The sequence below is a fragment of the Xyrauchen texanus genome, chromosome 39 (genome assembly GCF_025860055.1).
Source record: "Xyrauchen texanus isolate HMW12.3.18 chromosome 39, RBS_HiC_50CHRs, whole genome shotgun sequence".
Classification (NCBI taxonomy): Eukaryota; Metazoa; Chordata; class Actinopteri; order Cypriniformes; family Catostomidae; genus Xyrauchen; species Xyrauchen texanus.
In genome coordinates, this window is record NC_068314.1 from 17,111,552 (window position 1) to 17,128,487 (window position 16,936).

General features: G+C 36.7%; 2 protein-coding genes across 4 annotated transcripts in view; both read right to left on the reverse strand.

Moving 5' to 3' along the window:
- thop1 (thimet oligopeptidase 1) overlaps window positions 1-8,381 on the reverse strand; it is a 29,971-nt gene extending 21,590 nt beyond the window's left edge. Inside the window, exons 1-5 of the mRNA XM_052111310.1 lie at window positions 8,302-8,381; window positions 4,936-5,142; window positions 3,018-3,166; window positions 507-614; window positions 309-411 (exon numbers count right to left, since the gene is read on the reverse strand). Of these exons, the coding sequence (XP_051967270.1) occupies window positions 309-411; window positions 507-614; window positions 3,018-3,166; window positions 4,936-5,142; window positions 8,302-8,314 (580 nt within the window). The 5' untranslated portion in view covers window positions 8,315-8,381. The remainder of the gene's footprint in view (window positions 1-308; window positions 412-506; window positions 615-3,017; window positions 3,167-4,935; window positions 5,143-8,301) is intronic.
- An 891-nt stretch (window positions 8,382-9,272) lies between these two features.
- On the reverse strand, window positions 9,273-16,831 carry LOC127632616 (zinc finger protein 765-like). 3 transcript variants are annotated; one of them, XM_052111312.1, is made up of 3 exons: window positions 16,584-16,831; window positions 14,621-14,767; window positions 9,273-11,037 (listed from the first exon to the last, which is right to left on the reverse strand). In XM_052111312.1, exons 1-3 carry the CDS (start codon window positions 16,774-16,776, stop codon window positions 10,355-10,357), a joined length of 1,023 nt encoding a protein of 340 aa, XP_051967272.1. In that variant the 5' UTR covers window positions 16,777-16,831; the 3' UTR covers window positions 9,273-10,354. The 3 variants fall into 3 exon arrangements, with proteins under 3 accessions (XP_051967272.1, XP_051967271.1, XP_051967273.1); XM_052111311.1 differs by having other exon boundaries at window positions 14,216-14,767; XM_052111313.1 differs by lacking the exon at window positions 9,273-11,037 and having other exon boundaries at window positions 13,292-14,767.
- Window positions 16,832-16,936: the final 105 nt, after the last annotated feature.

A 16,936-nucleotide genomic window follows, 5' to 3' on the forward strand; every position in this document is an offset into this window, starting at 1 on the left:
GCAGATTGACATCTCAGACACGGAGGCAACTGAGATTCGTCCTACGCCATCTGAATTGAGGTGACTCACTACACCACACGAGGACTTTTAGTGATTGGGAATTGGGCATTCCAAATTGGAGAATTTCCAGGAATAATTGTTTATTCCGATTATTATTAATCAATTTCACTATTTAATGAACAGTGGTGTATTTTAACATGTTGCTGCAGTTTAACTACTTATTTATAAATTACCATAACTCTTCTAAATGAGGCAGTGAATAAAATCATCTGTCTCTCTGAAAGGAAAGCAAAACTCATCCAACCTACCGAGCTCCTCTCGAGAGAAAGACAGGCAGGTTGTATCTTCATTCAGGTGCTTGTTGAAATCGATACAAAGAGTGCTCAGTTTTTTCTTGATCTTTTTAATCTCCTGTTACAGGGAAGATAAAAACTCTGTTACAGGCCAAGAGAGAGAGTTTGTGCTAATGTTACACAGCCACAGCAAATAAGATCTTAGCATCTGACCTCCTGCGTGTCTTTGGGAAGATGGAGGCCGTTTCTCTTGCCGAGTTTTATAAGTCTCTCCATGTAACGCCTTGCCTCGGGGGTCAAACTTTCATCTGACAGTTTCTCCTGTAAAAAATAAAATAACAATATACAAAAATCAAGTAAAAATTGAATGATCTGAATGCCTGATCTATTGGCTGGTTTGATAAGATAGAAAGAACTTTGAAAGATGCTTCCCTAACTTATATTGACTTTAACTGATTTTGCATAATTTGTAGCAAAAAATGAGGGATGTCAATAGATAACATTTGATTAAAATTGAATTAACTGATGCATAGATTAATCAAATTAAATCGCAAATTAGTCTCCAATAATACGCGTGAAAGTCTCTGCGCGTTACTGCCTTTCCTTTTATGTAACACAACAAGATTAAATGATATACATTTTCTCTTATGTATTACCTCGTTATTTCATCTGACTCCATAAATGAAAAAGGTTTTAATGATATCTGAGCATCATTAAAATTGAGCGAATGTTTGATTATTCTTTTTAACTCTTTAATTATATTTTACCCATTCAGATTAGGAAACTATGTCGCTTTGAGGTCTTTGCGATCACATGCTCATCAGTCTTTGATCATCAAACGGAGGTAATTCCTATATACCTAAGATCGGTCACATTCACGTTTACACAATCAAAGTTACTTCAGTATAGCCCCCATGGAATTGCATACACCTGAATTTAACTTAACGTTTTCTTCAGTAGAGGTCATGGCCACTATTACAGATATAAGTTGACCAACATAACTTCTCTTATAATAGCTTTGGATTGGCCGTGGTTTCCCGCGCACACTTATCTGGAGAAACATTAAATTAAAAGGCACCCGAATTTAGATTGGTCAAGCAGCATTTGCTGTTCTAAACGGAAATTCCCTTTTTGTCTTTGCAAACCAAGTACACTTGAATTGATGCCAAATATTATTCGTCACTAATCTGACGCAGACTTGCAGTAACATATGAATCGTTTAATCTACTTGGGAAAACTATTTCAGAGTCAGTCAGAATAAAATCAAATGTTTACAATTTATTGACCAGGTAAATAGAACAATTATTCAAAATCCAATTCATAGAGTAAAATCATCGATCAATCAAATATAACAACAACAATTTGGAAATAGAGGAATTTATAGAAATATTTACCTGGCAACGAAAACTACACACAGCGATCGTGTGGGAAGTCTACCTACAGACCCCTGAACCTTTTGCCCATTTTCCTTATAAACCCAGATAATTCAATATGCTTACCAAATGGTGGTGTCTGTCATTATAATTAGATTTTGATCCCCTGTTGAGGGATTCACAACTGTGGGATCAGAATTTGTAATTGAATGGGTTCTTGATTCCTGTAGATTTACATACAGGAGGTAGTTTGGATCTGGGGAGGGCACACCTTTAAGGGGCACACCACATTTCTCATATTTTATAACTTCTTTTAGCTTTTCATTATGGCTGGGAGAATGAGACCAGTTTACCAGGCACACAGACTCTTTATTATCAATTTATCATTTTGTATATAGTTACTTTTTGTACACACTTAACATTGCATAGGTTTTTAGTGAGGAGGAGAAGGGGGGGAGATGAGGAGACTGTAGAAGTGAGGTGTGAGCTGCACTGTGTGCTGCGTCTCAGATGTTGCTGTTACATATGCAAGAGAGAGTTCAAATGTTAATTCTCATGAGCCTTTTGTTTTGTCGAGGGGTAGTCCAGACTTGCTGGCACCTGCCTTACATAATCATATATCAATATTGCTAAGAAAAGCCAACACATGTACACAACTCAAAGATGTTGAAAGCACTGAATTAGCATTTCTTACAAAAAGTGCTTTCAAAGTCAATATGTAATTATGTGGATAATAATGTTGTTTCCATATTATTTAACATAAGCCTATTTATTACTGGCCTAGAGTCCACAGCAATACATTTTGCAGTTGAGTTGTCAATCTGTCTTTGGGGAGTGTCTGTGCCATTTTTTAATAGTTGGTTCATGTGTTAGACAGACATCTTTGACCATTGCAACACTGTTTTCTCAGCAGCTCGCGCCATGAGAGCAAACGTTTTACATGCTGTGTTAAGTAACAGTAAAATTAGTTTAAACAGATCCCTGAGATTATGCCATTCTATTTTGTTCTTGTTATGTATATCTAGCTGGTTTAATGCAAAAATGTGTCCTGTGTAAATAGCTTTGGAAAGAAAATTCCTTATTATGAAATTTATGTTTAGGGGGTGTGATTAAATGCACTTCATTTTGTATCACTTTTTAAAAAAATAATTATTGTACTAAATGAACGTATTAAATTGAAAGCTCTACTAAAAATTATTCACACGCTGTTGTCGTAACTCAAAGATGCTTCAGATATTTCGTTAACTCAGTGCACAGGTTTACTCAGCCGTCACAGTGCTCAGTTCAGTCCCTAACAGATTTTTGTATTTAGTTCATCTGATAGATACTTTGGCAATGTGACCCTGCTCACCTCCAGAGCCACAATTCTCTGATAAACATCCTCTCTCATGCTCATCTCCACATCAAACTCTGATAGCTTCTTGTCAGCTTCAGTGCTGGCAGTGCGGACATCCTTACAAGAGGACACATGCTGGGGGAAGTCCAACATGTTCCTCTGGACTGCAAATAAAAAATAAAAAAAGACCCAGAAACTGTAATTTGCTGTTTTTGAACATCACTGACTCTGAAGACAGGGGACTCAAAATATCCCACTATTTTATCTGCCATTTCATTTTCTTTTTAATAAAATTGACATTTCATTTTCATTCATGAACCTTAAACCATCAGTCCTCAGAACAAAACTCAATACTTCATATAAAGATACAAGCAGACGTTTAAATATGTATCTTGAAAAGACTCATTACAACAATGTTCTGTCATTGTTGAAGGTATTAAAAAAATAAAAAAAATTTTTTATAAAGTTGAGCTGCATCTCTATTTTTTCTTCAACTGACTGATATTTATGAAAATATTAAAAATAAATAGTTAACCCAAAAATACAATTGTTTACTCACCCTCATGCCATCCCAGATGTGTTTGACTTTCTTCAGCAGAACACAAAATAATATTTCAGCTCTGTAGGTCCGTACAATGCAAGTGATGGCCAGAACTTCCAAAAATCACATAAACTCAACATAAATGTATTTCATACAACTCCAGTGGTTAAATCCATGTCTTCAGAATTGATTTGATAGGAGTGGGTGAGAAACAGATTAAGCCTTTTTTACAATAAATCTTAGATTAATTATAATTTATTTTTTGGTCATTTGTACTCTTCGTGCTCATCACCACCTATGGTTGGAGCTGGGGCTGGTCAAAGGTGGCGATTTATAGTAAATTGATCTGTTTCTCAACCACACTTATCATATCGCCTCAGAAAACATGGATTTTGAAGATCTGGAACCAGTAATGTCTTTTGGATTGCTTTTATGCTTGCTCACTTTGATATTAGGAGAGTCAAAGTACTTGCCACAATTTGCACCACTTGCATTGTGAGGACCTAAAGAGCTCAAATATTGTTCTACAAATCTTTGTTTGTGTTCAGCAGAAGAAAGTATGTCAAACACATCTGGGATGGCATGAGGGTGAGTAAATAATGAGAGAATTTTAATTTTTGGGTGAACAAAAAGCAAAGTCACAAAGTCAATTGAGAAAGTCAACATTCACTCAAATTAATTTAATGGTATGTACATTTTGAGGATTTCCCTCATTTTATGTAGGTCATTTTATTAGCTAGCAACACTAGAAAACACTGGGATTCTGCATTTAATACGTTATTTTTTAAGTAATATGCAAAATATAATTATTTTGTCAATACTGCCATTATTAATATGACATATTTTAAAAATAAATCCTGTCTCAAGAATAATTTGAACAATTTATTTGGCATGACTGGTCAGATTGATAGTTATCAGTTTAAACAGTAGGCCCCAAACATTGTTAATTTAACATAATATCTGAACAAGTACCATAATGTTCATTTTTGTTTATCTGGAATGATACCAGTAAAAAGTCAGCCAATTCAACACCTAAACAAAGGCAAACCGCAGTAGAGCGTGCAGGCTGCACAGCGTATCATTATGTGAAAGTGCTGAGTGGTGTGTAGCATTACGTACAGCTTTACTGCACACACAGACGTTTTTGTTGTGCTTACAAGCGTGAAGCATGGTATTTTAACCCCTTGATTGAACTGTTTAGGTAAAACTGTTTGGGACTGAATTAAGGCAAAAATCTTTCTTGAAGTTTAGACAGTATCCATTAAACTTTATATCAGATACTGAACTTGCTGGTTTCGGGTACGGTCCACAACAATGCTGCAGACAGCACAGATATTGTTTGCATACACTTTTCAAATACCGCATCATTGATATGACAGCACTAATGTGTACCCGTGTACTCCACTTCCACATCAGCGAGGGCCTTGAGGGTGTTCTCATAGCTGACACTGGCAAAGTCCAGAGCACCCACTGAGTCATACACCTTTTTGGTCTTGGCAATGAGTTCATCAGTAAGCTGGTGGATCCGCTCTGGAGTGAGGTCCCAGCGCAGACGGTTGTCAGCACAGACCCGCTCCCCAGAGCCAAACACAACCTCACCTGAACATTCAAAGAAAACATAATTGACTTAAGACTGAATAATTCGCACTTATAAGATAAATATTCCCTTAGGGCTTAATATGATTTAACAGTACATGTTCCTAAACCAACATGACAACATTCCTTTCATTAAACTGCTGCCATTTGATTTTACGGTAAGGGATAGGGTTGGTTGACAGAAAATTCAAAGTCTTAAACTTCTCACATTCATATTGTTTTTTCTCTCTCTCCATAGGTCAGCTTCATCTTATCTGTGCATTTAAAAAATGTAGCCTACAAACATATAGGCAAAATAAGTTGGCAATAAGAATCTAAGTTAAATATAATAAGAATATATATGGACCATTAAACACATTTTATTTACAGGCCATGAGTTTTTAAAGTTAGGAAAGCACAATTAAAAAAACAGTCGGATATTTCCAGGTTTTCCCTGTCCGTGCATTATTCAGACAGCGGAAGAGTGTTTAATGATTCTGAAACACATAGCAAAAGATTTTCCTCTTTTTTTTTAATATTTATAAATGGAAGATGCACGACCTAATTGAAATGTATGTTGCCATATGTTGTAAGTGTTTTGCAAAACTGCCCCAAGAAATTTCAGTGTGTTTTAAGTGTTTGCACCTCAAAAGAAATTGAAGCACTTGAAGGCTAACTAACCCTGCTCCATTTTAACACAACCCTTCTAATTTTGCTGACCAAATATACCCTATTCTCACTTCAGGTTTTGGAATGTGGAAGTAAATGTTTGCAGGGTAAACTAACAGCAAATATTAATTTCACTTACCCCTTTGCTCCAAGAGCAAAAGTCCACTATTACATTTGAATGACTTTCCAGAAGAGGAAATAAATAGGGAGTGGTGGATTAAGACAATAAAATGGGAGGAGATGCAAAATTTACTGTCACTCTCTCAGCAGCTGTAATCTAAACCCCCTTGCAGCTGTGGTAATTCGTTTTTTAAAACTAATTCCAAGGTAATATAACACAAAGTATACAAGGCTGAATCCAAAATAACTGTTCCACTTTTAAAAATGGTGGGTCTCCCACTTATTTTCATTGGCTGTATTTTTATAAAGGTACAGTTGCATGAAAATCTGAGGCTGCGGTCGGCAGGTATTTCAATAGACTGTTGACACAAACATCTTCTAACGTGGCATGCGTGATAACAGTATGTAATTCTGACCTTCCGTGCCATTAAATTAAAGAACATTTTATTCTATTAAAATTATAAAGACTACAGTAAATATGACACCATGCTCTGACGTAAGGAAGTAGATAATATTAACATTACACTCGCTTGTAGTTTTCATTATGAACCCAAGAACATCATAAACATATTGGTGTAGTATATGTCTAAAGTGCCTATATGTGAAGTGCACATAGTTAATGTATCTTGTATTGTATAACTCTTGAATCGTAAAATATCAGCTGCAAAGCAATACAATATAAAAATTACAGTGTATGCCTAATGCTAAATTGCATACATTAAGAATGATAATATTCTTGGCAATCTGAAATGTGGTGGGATAGAAAAATAATAGACTAACATAATTAAAGATTAAATAATCTTTTGCTGCATCATCAATATAAATATGAATCAAGACATGATATAACAAACTTAAAGTATTGGACCTATCCAAAGCCCATAAGAATAAAACATATTCTCAAAAATAAAGAGAGTGGCAGGATAGAGAAAAAAAAAGACTAACGAAATTCTAAATATTTCAAATGTTCTACAAAATCTGAGATGGTGGTGGTATAGAGGGACTCAAACACTAAACAAATTAGCAATTTCATCATATTCTGATGTGATATGAAATATGATCCTCAAACCACAAGTATATGCCACCTATCTCCATAGCCCATAACTACATTATTCCAAATATTCTAATAAATCTGAGATTGTGGTGGCATATTACAACTCCAACACTATTGAAATTATGATAAGAGAAAGCCTACAATATTAGCTATAAATATAGGTGCTGTAGACATTTACTGCACCAATGTCAATGATGCTCTTGGGTTCATAATTAAAGACATCTACAAGAAAGTGTAATGTTACAATTATTTACTTTTTATCAACTTTTCTGTCACAGCAAGCCTTTAAAAATAGTGTGCAAAAGTCTGACTTACTGTGTGTGAGTACTGTTACACATAACATGTTAGATGATTGATAATAAAAATGATAAAGTAAATCAAATCTCAATAGTAAACATTGTCTAAAGTCATCTTTACACAGACTGTCACATGAAAATGGAATATGGGATGGATGAGTCTTATGTAAGGCACAGGCTTGCTTAGCTTAAACGTTGTCACAGGAGCCTTTTATAGAAACGTTCAATTATAAATGATGCTGTGAAAATAATTTCACACATGTATCTCAACAGTCTACTTAAATAACAGCCGACCACAGCCACAGATTTTCAGTGCAACTGTACCTTTATTCCTATTTGCCACCCATCTTTTTTTTTTTTTTTTTTTTTTAAAGTTGGAATGGTTATTTCGGCAAATAAGGAGCTGGATTCAGCCTCATACAAAAAACATAATGTTCTAAATTTACACTCAATGTTTAAAACATGAATAATATAAAAACATTGGCGAGATTTACGCTGATATATAAGGCGGAAATGCGTCATCACAGTCTGTTTATACTAAACCTACATTTTAAAAAAAACATACAAATACAGTTCTACATCCTCCAAAATATACTGCGCACTTGTGCTAAAAACAGAAACTGACGAAGTAATCTGACGTATTATGAAACAGCCTGTGCCCTGTGTGTAATGACTGAATGAGCGACACGCTACCAGCTGTGCCGGTGTTGTGTTTCCCTCCTGCAGCATAGAGGGAACAGTGCTAACGCAACGGTAACATTCCACGCTGTCAAAATGCGTTCCCAATGTACAACACTACCCTACATATAACCCCATACCCTAACGGGACAGATTCCGACGGGGAACACAATTCGATACAACACCTGTGGAGGAAAGCGTATGCGGAGCTGTGCGGCACCGAATAATAGCTCACTGCGCTAACCAGCTGCAAACACAACACCGGCAATATTTATGCTTCATTTAAATGGCAAACAGTTGTGTTTGGACTGTTGTTCTCTAGCCTTATAAAGCATCCTTGTGTAGGTTCTGATAGCGCGTGTTTCTTACCTGTAGGTGCCATTAATTCATTCAGCACAAACACCGCGTGTATCAGAGCAAAGAACCGCGTACTTCGCCCACTCTTCCTGCTCCGGTCACATGACCTTCAGAGCAGATACAGCGATTAGTTGCTTGCGTCCGCTGTCATCCAATCCATTTTAATCCAACCTTAAAAGCGTTGCTAAGCGTTTACCTGTGTTCTTTTTCTTTGCTTTTTAATTGTTATTAAATGTTCTGTATCTATCTTGATGTGTCATGTTGTTTAGCAGTTGTTTATCTTTGATACCAAATTGTCAGCACACTGGAAAAACCTCACACGTAGGATTCCCTTTATGCACGGACAGTAGCATTAGAGAAATTAGAATATTTTGCTTTATTTGCAAAGCACAAAGAATTGCTAAAAATCTCACTGTAAACAATGATGTGACCTGATTGAACATTTTATTACAGTAGGCAGCTTGTCTATTCTCTATGGTGTAATGAACACAATTACAATAATGGCCTTAGTTTTCAAATGAACTTTCCTAATATCCCTTATACCATTAATGCTGATTCTGTAAAGGACTGAATATATGAGAGCTAACTAATGGACCCTTTTCACAGATTGTGATGACGCAGTTTTGCCTTAATAAAGCAACATAAATCTAGAAAACATTTTATAATTTTAATTTTTCGATCGTTGTAAATTTTAAACCTTGTGCATCAATAAAAAAAAGTAACTCAGAGGTTCTTAGAGGACAAAAATGTCCACGTCAAAAAACTGCCATAACAATATTATATATTAATATTATTTTCCACTTTCACTGACTTTTCAGATTTTTTTTTAACCAACATCAGTCCAAATCATAACTATATCCATTCATTTTCAGGATTTTAACCCTTTAAATGCCAGATTCGTTATAAAATGCCAATATAGTTTTACACACACACTTCTCAATACACACATACAAACCAACACACCCACACAACTTTAACTGCATAATTTATTCAATTGGCCTGCAATGCACTATAATACAGCAAAAAGAAAATAGGAAAAAAGCATGTATTTGCTCCATAGGCTAAACATGAGAAAAATGGTGCCATATAGTGGAAATATTAAACATTCAAATTTTGAAGCCAGTGCTCCAGAATAAAAGCATAAAATCATAGAATTCATGATTTTAAGCTTTAATGGCACTGGGATCAAATATTGCAGTTTTATTGGGTTTCAATAGGGACATTTTTGCCCTTAAGGTCCTGAGTGTAACTATTTTGTGTACACAGTGTATTATAGATTTATTATAGGAACTGAGGTTGAAAAATTCAAATTCCCCCCAAAATACACACCTTTGGAAAAATTTATGCCATTGGCATTAACACAGCCAAAATAATAATAATAATAAAAAAAAAAGACATAAATGTCCCTAAGGTCACACAAGGGTTTTTTAAAAAAAAGCTAGCCAATACTACTGTGATGGGATTTCAAATAAACGGAGTGACAATTAATTTGGCATCTCGTTTGTAAAGATGTGGAAACTATTTTTCTGTGGAGAAAATGGGGGGAAAAAGGAAATAGGTGTACTGGTCTCCCATGCAACCATACAGAGATTCACTCCATTATTGTTTATTTCCATGTTCCAGGAACTGTGTAAAGGGTCGATTAAAGCACAAACATTTTACTGGCAGACATGAGATGTAAAAAGGAGTGGCGGTGGCGTAGTGGGCTAATGCACACAACTGTTAATCAGAAGGTCGTTGGTTCGAGCCCCCACAGCCTCCACCATTGTGTCCTTGAGCAAGGCACTTAACTCCAGGTTGCTCTGGGGGGATTGTCCCTGTAATAAGTGCACTGTAAGTCGCTTTGGATAAAAGCATCTGCCTAATGCATAAATCTAAATAGCAGTAAGTGCATTCCCAGCAAAACATTCCAAAGAACCTGTTTTATTAACATCTCAGTTTAAGAATGATTTCTTTGAACATGTCAAATATGGATAATTTGGTATCCATATTTGAAATTCAAAACCAGAATTACAATTCTAATTACTCAACCAAAGAAGTGATAATGACAGCAAACTTAACAGCTTTAGGAATTTTTCTTTGATAACTGTGACATATCTCCTCCATGATTTTTAATTATGTGTGCCCTTGCCTGATTCCATTGAACAAAGCATTTCCCACATTTTTTGCATCCGTATGGTTTTTCACCAGTGTGAATTCTCAAATGCTCTCTGAGATGACAGCCCTTATAGAATCCCCTACCACACACCCTACAGTGGTAGTTTCTAATTCGTTGGTGCACACACATGTGGATCTTTAGGCTCTGGTGACGTTTAAATGGCCTGTCACATATTTCACATTGGAAAGGAAATTGTTCAGTGTCTTGACTTTGTAGGTCCAAATTAAGGTGCGATAACCCCTCAGTTGTTTGTTCACGATCAGAAATGGGATGGGGGCTTGGTTCATCGTGTACAATTATCACCTGGTCGCTAATACTTTTATTTGGAGCTGAGATATTAGAACAGGTGTCCTTTGTCTTAAAATAATCTGTTATAACTTGTTCCATCAAGTTAATGCTTAGATCAGCCCCCTCTTCTCTATTAACTGAGGTTCTGTTTACACTCAGTTCACAAGAAGTAGGTGAAACACACGGTGAGTGCTGTGGGATTCTGTCCATGTTTATGCTGTCTGGCATCAGCATTATTTGCATTTGGGAGAACTGTGAGTCCGGTGGTTCTTCAATGGAGTTCCGAACCTCTGCTTGTCTTTCTGTTGGAAAAAAAATGTTCTTAAAATAAAGTCAATAAATAACATGCTCAATTAAAAACACAATGTTCATTACATCATAAAACTAATTATTTCTGTAATGGCATTCTGTTAATGAGACGTCCATAGCTTTACATCAGTATAGAAAATCTCACCTACAGGCTAAATTGTTTCCCCCTACTAATGTCTCTTTTAATATTTGTGACTGAGAACTTTCTGCTGAAGCTGCCCTGATAGTCTCTTCCCAATATAATTGTTTCAGTCAGTGCTTTAAAGGATGTTTAACCCCAGCAATTTCGAAAAGTATTTATTTTCATCTGATCAAGGTGGAGAGACCAACATTATCACATTACTACCATTAGTGGGTAAAAATAACTGCTTTCCCCTGCAATCGTCAATCTTCAAAGTGATGTAAACAATTTAAATGACATATAGGCATAGCACACAAAAAATGTCCCTACTACCTGACAGATATTCCTTAGAAATCAGTCTCTGTGACAGCAGGCCCTGTGAACAGCAATTAGCAGCTAATGAGCTGAATCAGATGTAAATGTGCACTCAGTCATGTTTCCCTCATTAATAAAAGTTTAACTCCTAAAGACATGAGTTGTAATTTTGCAATACATGTAGGAAATGAAGGTTTTATTCTACATGGAGAGGGTCCACACAAGGGGGCTGCCATGTTAAGAATCACATGACCAGCAGAATAATACTCACTTAATCTCAGTTCAGTAACTATCCTGTTATTTGACACTTTCACTCATTGATTAAACTAATCATGGCTGACTGAGAATACTAAATTTCTACAATGGCATCTGAAACTAAAAAAATATAGATTTTAAAAGATGCTGCATACACACCACTAGGTGTCAGCATACGTCCAAGATGACACAAAGACAAAAGTTACTGAGTGCACCTTTAAATAAGTGAGATATCCAAAGTGCTTAAGAGTACCCAGGACTAGAATTAAAAAACACTGTCCCAGAGCACATTTTGTCACTAGTATTCAAGGTGTGCTTCAGTAGGTCTTTTCTGCCTAAACTGCCATTAGACAATACAAAGACTCTGTTCCAAAAACTTGGAGGGGAGCGGTGTCCAAGTTCCACTAAACAGCTACTGGGGTACCTCAGGGTTCAGTGCTTGGAACCCTCCTCTTCTGCATATACACATAATTATTTGGATCTACCATTCAGGTACATTCATTTTCCTACCATTGATACACTGATGACAATGCAACTCTCATTCCAGCCTGACGATCCTAGGTAGCTGCATGGATCTCCTGCCTGCTTGGTAGATATTTCATGTTGTATGAAAGATCCTTATCTTCATCTCAATCTAGCAAAAGAAGGAGCTTCCCGTTCTCCCACAACTTCACCATTCAGCTAGACTCGTCAAACGTTTACATCATCCAGGACAGCCAGAAACTTTGGGGTTGTGTTCGGTGACAAGTTGAACTTCATAGATCACAATGCAAATGCAACCTGTTCATGCAGATTTGCATTGCACAACACTAGGGAGAGTAGAACTTTCCAATCTGAGCATTCTACACAACTCCTTGCACAGGCTCTTGATATATCTAGACCGGACTATTGAAATGCTCTTCTTGCAGAACTTCTTGCATTTGCATGTATAATCAAACCATTGCAACAAATTCAAAATGTGCAGTGCGTTTGGTCTTCAACAAGCCCAATAGAGTGCTCTTCATTGAACTGCTCTGGCTGCTCGTATCAATATCAAGGCACTAATGCTTTCATATAGAACAGCCACTGGCTCTGCATCCCCCATCTACTACGTCATGCACATTATCTTGAGGTGGGCTGTCTTGTCATGATGGAGCAGCTGAATGGCCTTCTTGCTTTGGGAAGAGTTGTATTTGTGGTATTGGTGCAACTGTAATATCTCATAATGAGGGCTGAAATGGCTGCTATGCCCATACTCCACCAGCCTCTATATACCTGCGAGCTCGCTCAACTGTTTTTGCAGATAGTAAAGACCGACTTTAATGTCCAGCAGTTGGTTAAATATTTTGACTGTCAAGGGCTATGTTCCATGTAAGAATTTTGAGCCAAGGTCGGACCTTTCGTTGGGTCAGTCACATCAAGCTATCGCACACTCAATACACGTACACAAATGGTCATCGTTTAGTGAATAAACGGTTTCCATTACCTTAATGTATATATTGACTTATGTGCAACTCTAGAAAAACAACCTCTGCCTAGCAAATTTTGAGAGTTTATGCACATGTATAAAGTTTGCATAAAAGTTACTGGAAGTAAACCCAGCAACTGTCTCTTACTTTACTCTCTACTTGCATTTGTAAGTTACTTAAGATAAAAGCATCTGCTAAAAGTAAATGTTAAAACCTAGTGAGCTGCAAACATAAGAAGCACTTTAAGGCATCATCGTGTGGGGTGGAAAAAAAATCTGTAAAGATGAAACAATTCTAATAAGTAATCATAAACTCTCCCGTATGTTTAACGTGACGAGTGATATTTGTGAGACGTGCAGAGGTGCTGCCTTAGTTAACAGTTCCATTTAGGACACAAATAGGTTTCAGTTAGGATGCAGTCTTAAAAGGGAGTAGAGAGCAAGGCAGCTCACTAGGTTTTGGAATAAAGTCAATATCTGCTATACCTACAGTGCCACATTAACAGAATCTAATGGTCCATTAACCTGACAGAGAAGTGTTTAATATAGTCTGCCATTTGTATAATTGTATTTTATATACATATCTTTCATATATTTATAGAATCCTTTGCACACCACCTGACACCCTTCGTATGTTTCCTCATGTTCTAATTTTCACATTTTCAGCTGAATTGAATTTCAGAGTGAACGTAACTGTGTATCTCTTATCAATGTTGCTGGTATTGTTGGGCGGAAATTCTACTTTAGAGAACAATAAATTATAATCATCCCATCCGACAATCAATCCATAAAGCGATAAAATAATATGTAACAATATTCACAACATGATTTGGAAGAAAAGGAACATTGTCTCTCAGTTACATGTTTTAATATTTGATTCACAAATATGTAATGAAACTTAGGTGATAAACTATTGAATTATTTCTTTTTGAGTTTTAAGACTGATCACAATGAACTGTCTTAAGGTGCCATCTGACAAGATTGGACCGAGAAAAGCCCCTTCCACACTCTGGGCAGCTGTAGCGATAATCACCTGTATGAAGTCTCTCGTGTTCTTTCAAATGTGTTTTCGATTTAAAGCGCCTTCCACAGGAATTACAGCAGAAAGGTCTCTCGCTCTGGTGAACTACCATATGTTTTCGCAAGCGACCATTGTTGCAAAAAGACTTGCTGCAAATCTGGCAAATGAATGTGCCCTTTTGACTTTGCAGTGCTTTTTGCGTCACCTCATCAAGAGAGTGCAGGTCTTGTTCAGCTATTGGAAGGTCAACGTGACCATCACTGATATAGCTCCGTTGTTCTAAAGAGGAGTTTGAATTACTGGCTTGAACCCATAGATCTGATTTAACTGCGACTGATGATTGCATATCGAAACCATCTTCTTCATTCTTCACCAGTACCTCTGGCTGGTGTAAGAGGAACTGAGTGGGTTCCTGACCTTCTGAGAGGACAGATGTGATGGTTGAAGCTTGACTCATTGGCTCATGAGACACCACTTTGGCAACCTCCATCTTCACTCTTATTTCTGAGAGTTCTGAATCCAATGGACCTTGCAGAACTACATCTGAATTGGTGCTCTCAGCATCTGTGTGACAGAAAATCAGATTTTTACTACAAAAGTAAAACAGGGATACAAAAAAATATTAAAAGAATAGTTCACCCAAAAAGGAAAATTATTTCATTACTTACTCACCCTCATGTCATTCCAGATGTGTATGACTTACTTTCTTCTGCTGATTACAACATTTTAAAGAATTTGGTTCTTATGTTGGTTCATACAATGCAAGTGAATGGTGGCCAGAACTCTAAAGCTCCAAAAGCACATAAAGGCAGAATAAAAGTAATCCATACGACTCCAGTGGTTAAATACATTGCATTCAGAAAATATTCAGAACCCTTAATTTTTTTCACATTTTGTTTTGCAGCCTTATGCTAAAATGCTTAAGTTATTTCTTCCCCCACATCAATCTACACTCCATACCCCATAATGACAAAGCAAAAAACAGATTTTTCAAAACTTTGCAAATTTATTAAGAGTCAGTACTTAGTTGAAGCACCTTTGGCAGCGATTCCAGTCTCAAGTCTTTTTGACTATGATGTGACAAGCTTTGCAAACCTGGACTTAGGGATTTTCTGCAATTCTGCTCTACAGATCCTCTCAAGCTCTGACAGGCTGGATGGAGACCACCAGTTGACAGCCATTTTCAGGTCTCTCCAGAGATGTTCGATTGGGTTCAAGTTCAGACTCTGGCTGGGCCACTTAAGTACATTCGCAGAGATGTTCCTAAGCCACCCTTGCATTGTCTTGGCTGTGTGCTTAGGGTCATTGTCCCATTGGAAGGTGAACCTTCAGCGCAGTCTGAGGTCCTGATTGCTCTGGACCAGGTTTTCATTAAGGATTTCGCTGTATTTTGCTGCGTTCAGCTTTCCTTCAAACCTGACCAGTCTCTGCTGCTGAACAACACCCCCACACCATGATGCTACCACCACCATGCTTTTAGCATAAGGCTGCAACATAACAAATACTGAATGCACTGTGCATATCTTCAGAAACAATGTAATAGGAGTGGATGAGAAACATATCAATATTTAAATTCTTTATTACTATAAATCTTCACCCTTGACAAACCCTGACCAGTAGGTGGAGATATGCACAAAGAATGTAAACTGCCACAAAAAACAAGAATGTGGAGATTTCTAGTAAAAAAGGACTGAAATATTGATCTGTTTCTCACCCACTCGTATCACATCGCTTCAGAAGACATGGATTTTAACCACTGGAGTCATAATGATTACTTTTTGCTGCATTTATCAAAGTTCTAGCAAGCGTTCACTTACATTGTATGGACCTACAGAGTTGAAATATTCTTATTCTTAAAAATATGTGTTTTTTGCAGAAGAAAGTCATACACATGTGAGGGTGAGTAAATGATGAGAGAACTTTCATTTGAGGGTGAATTATTCCTAAAGGTAGGTACTGTAAGCAATGTTGAAAATCTCAGCACATAGTACATCATTCATCAGAAATCTTCTCCTAAAAATCTTATAAGCTACTCTACAATAAACTACATTGGTGTCATTAGATTTTATCGAAAGAGTACTACCACCATGATATTACATTGTACCATGTTCACAGAACACGGTAATATTATACAGTATTATATAATATGGTAATATTTTGTAAGTGTACAAATTGTACTTAAAATAATAATAATAATTATTAAAAAAATAGTTCACAAACAAAATTGTACGAAATGAATTTAATCGAATGAATAGGCCTGACTTCAATACGCTGATTATCTCTCTTTTAAGCATAAGAGAACGCAAAAATCTCCTTTCAGAAATTAGATAAAGTTCGTATTTTTTTTAATAATTAGTTTATAAGTGAATGCGTTACTGACCATTGTTTGTTTCTGCACGACTGCAGTTCCTGGTGTTAGCCAGTGTGTTCTTCAGACAACAGTTCTCCTGCTTTAGGCGCTCTATCTCCTGCTGATACTCAATAACATTGTCTTTGACAACGTCGAATATTTCTTCGGCTGCTGCCATCATGCGCTTTATCAGAAATGAATGAACAGACACTAATCCAATCATGATTAATTTTGATCGAAAATCTTACGTTCAAATCTGTCTTCTTCGTCTTCCTGTTCCTGCGCGTGAAAAAAACAACAGTGAATACAATTACAAGTTGCGGAAGTAGAAGCGCCCCTTCAGGGAGGAGCTGTGCAGTGTTTCGTGCTGTGTGAGGAAAAAA

Coding starts and splice junctions, on each gene's coding strand:
- LOC127632616 (XM_052111311.1), bottom strand. CDS start 16,776: ATGATTGGATTAGTGTCTGTTCATTCATTTCTGATAAAGCGCATGATG. Junction 14,768..16,583: donor TCGTGCAGAAACAAACAATG/GTCAGTAACGCA, acceptor TCTGTCACACAG/ATGCTGAGAGCACCAATTCA. Junction 11,038..14,215: donor ACACGAGAGACTTCATACAG/GTGATTATCGCT, acceptor TTTTTCCAACAG/AAAGACAAGCAGAGGTTCGG.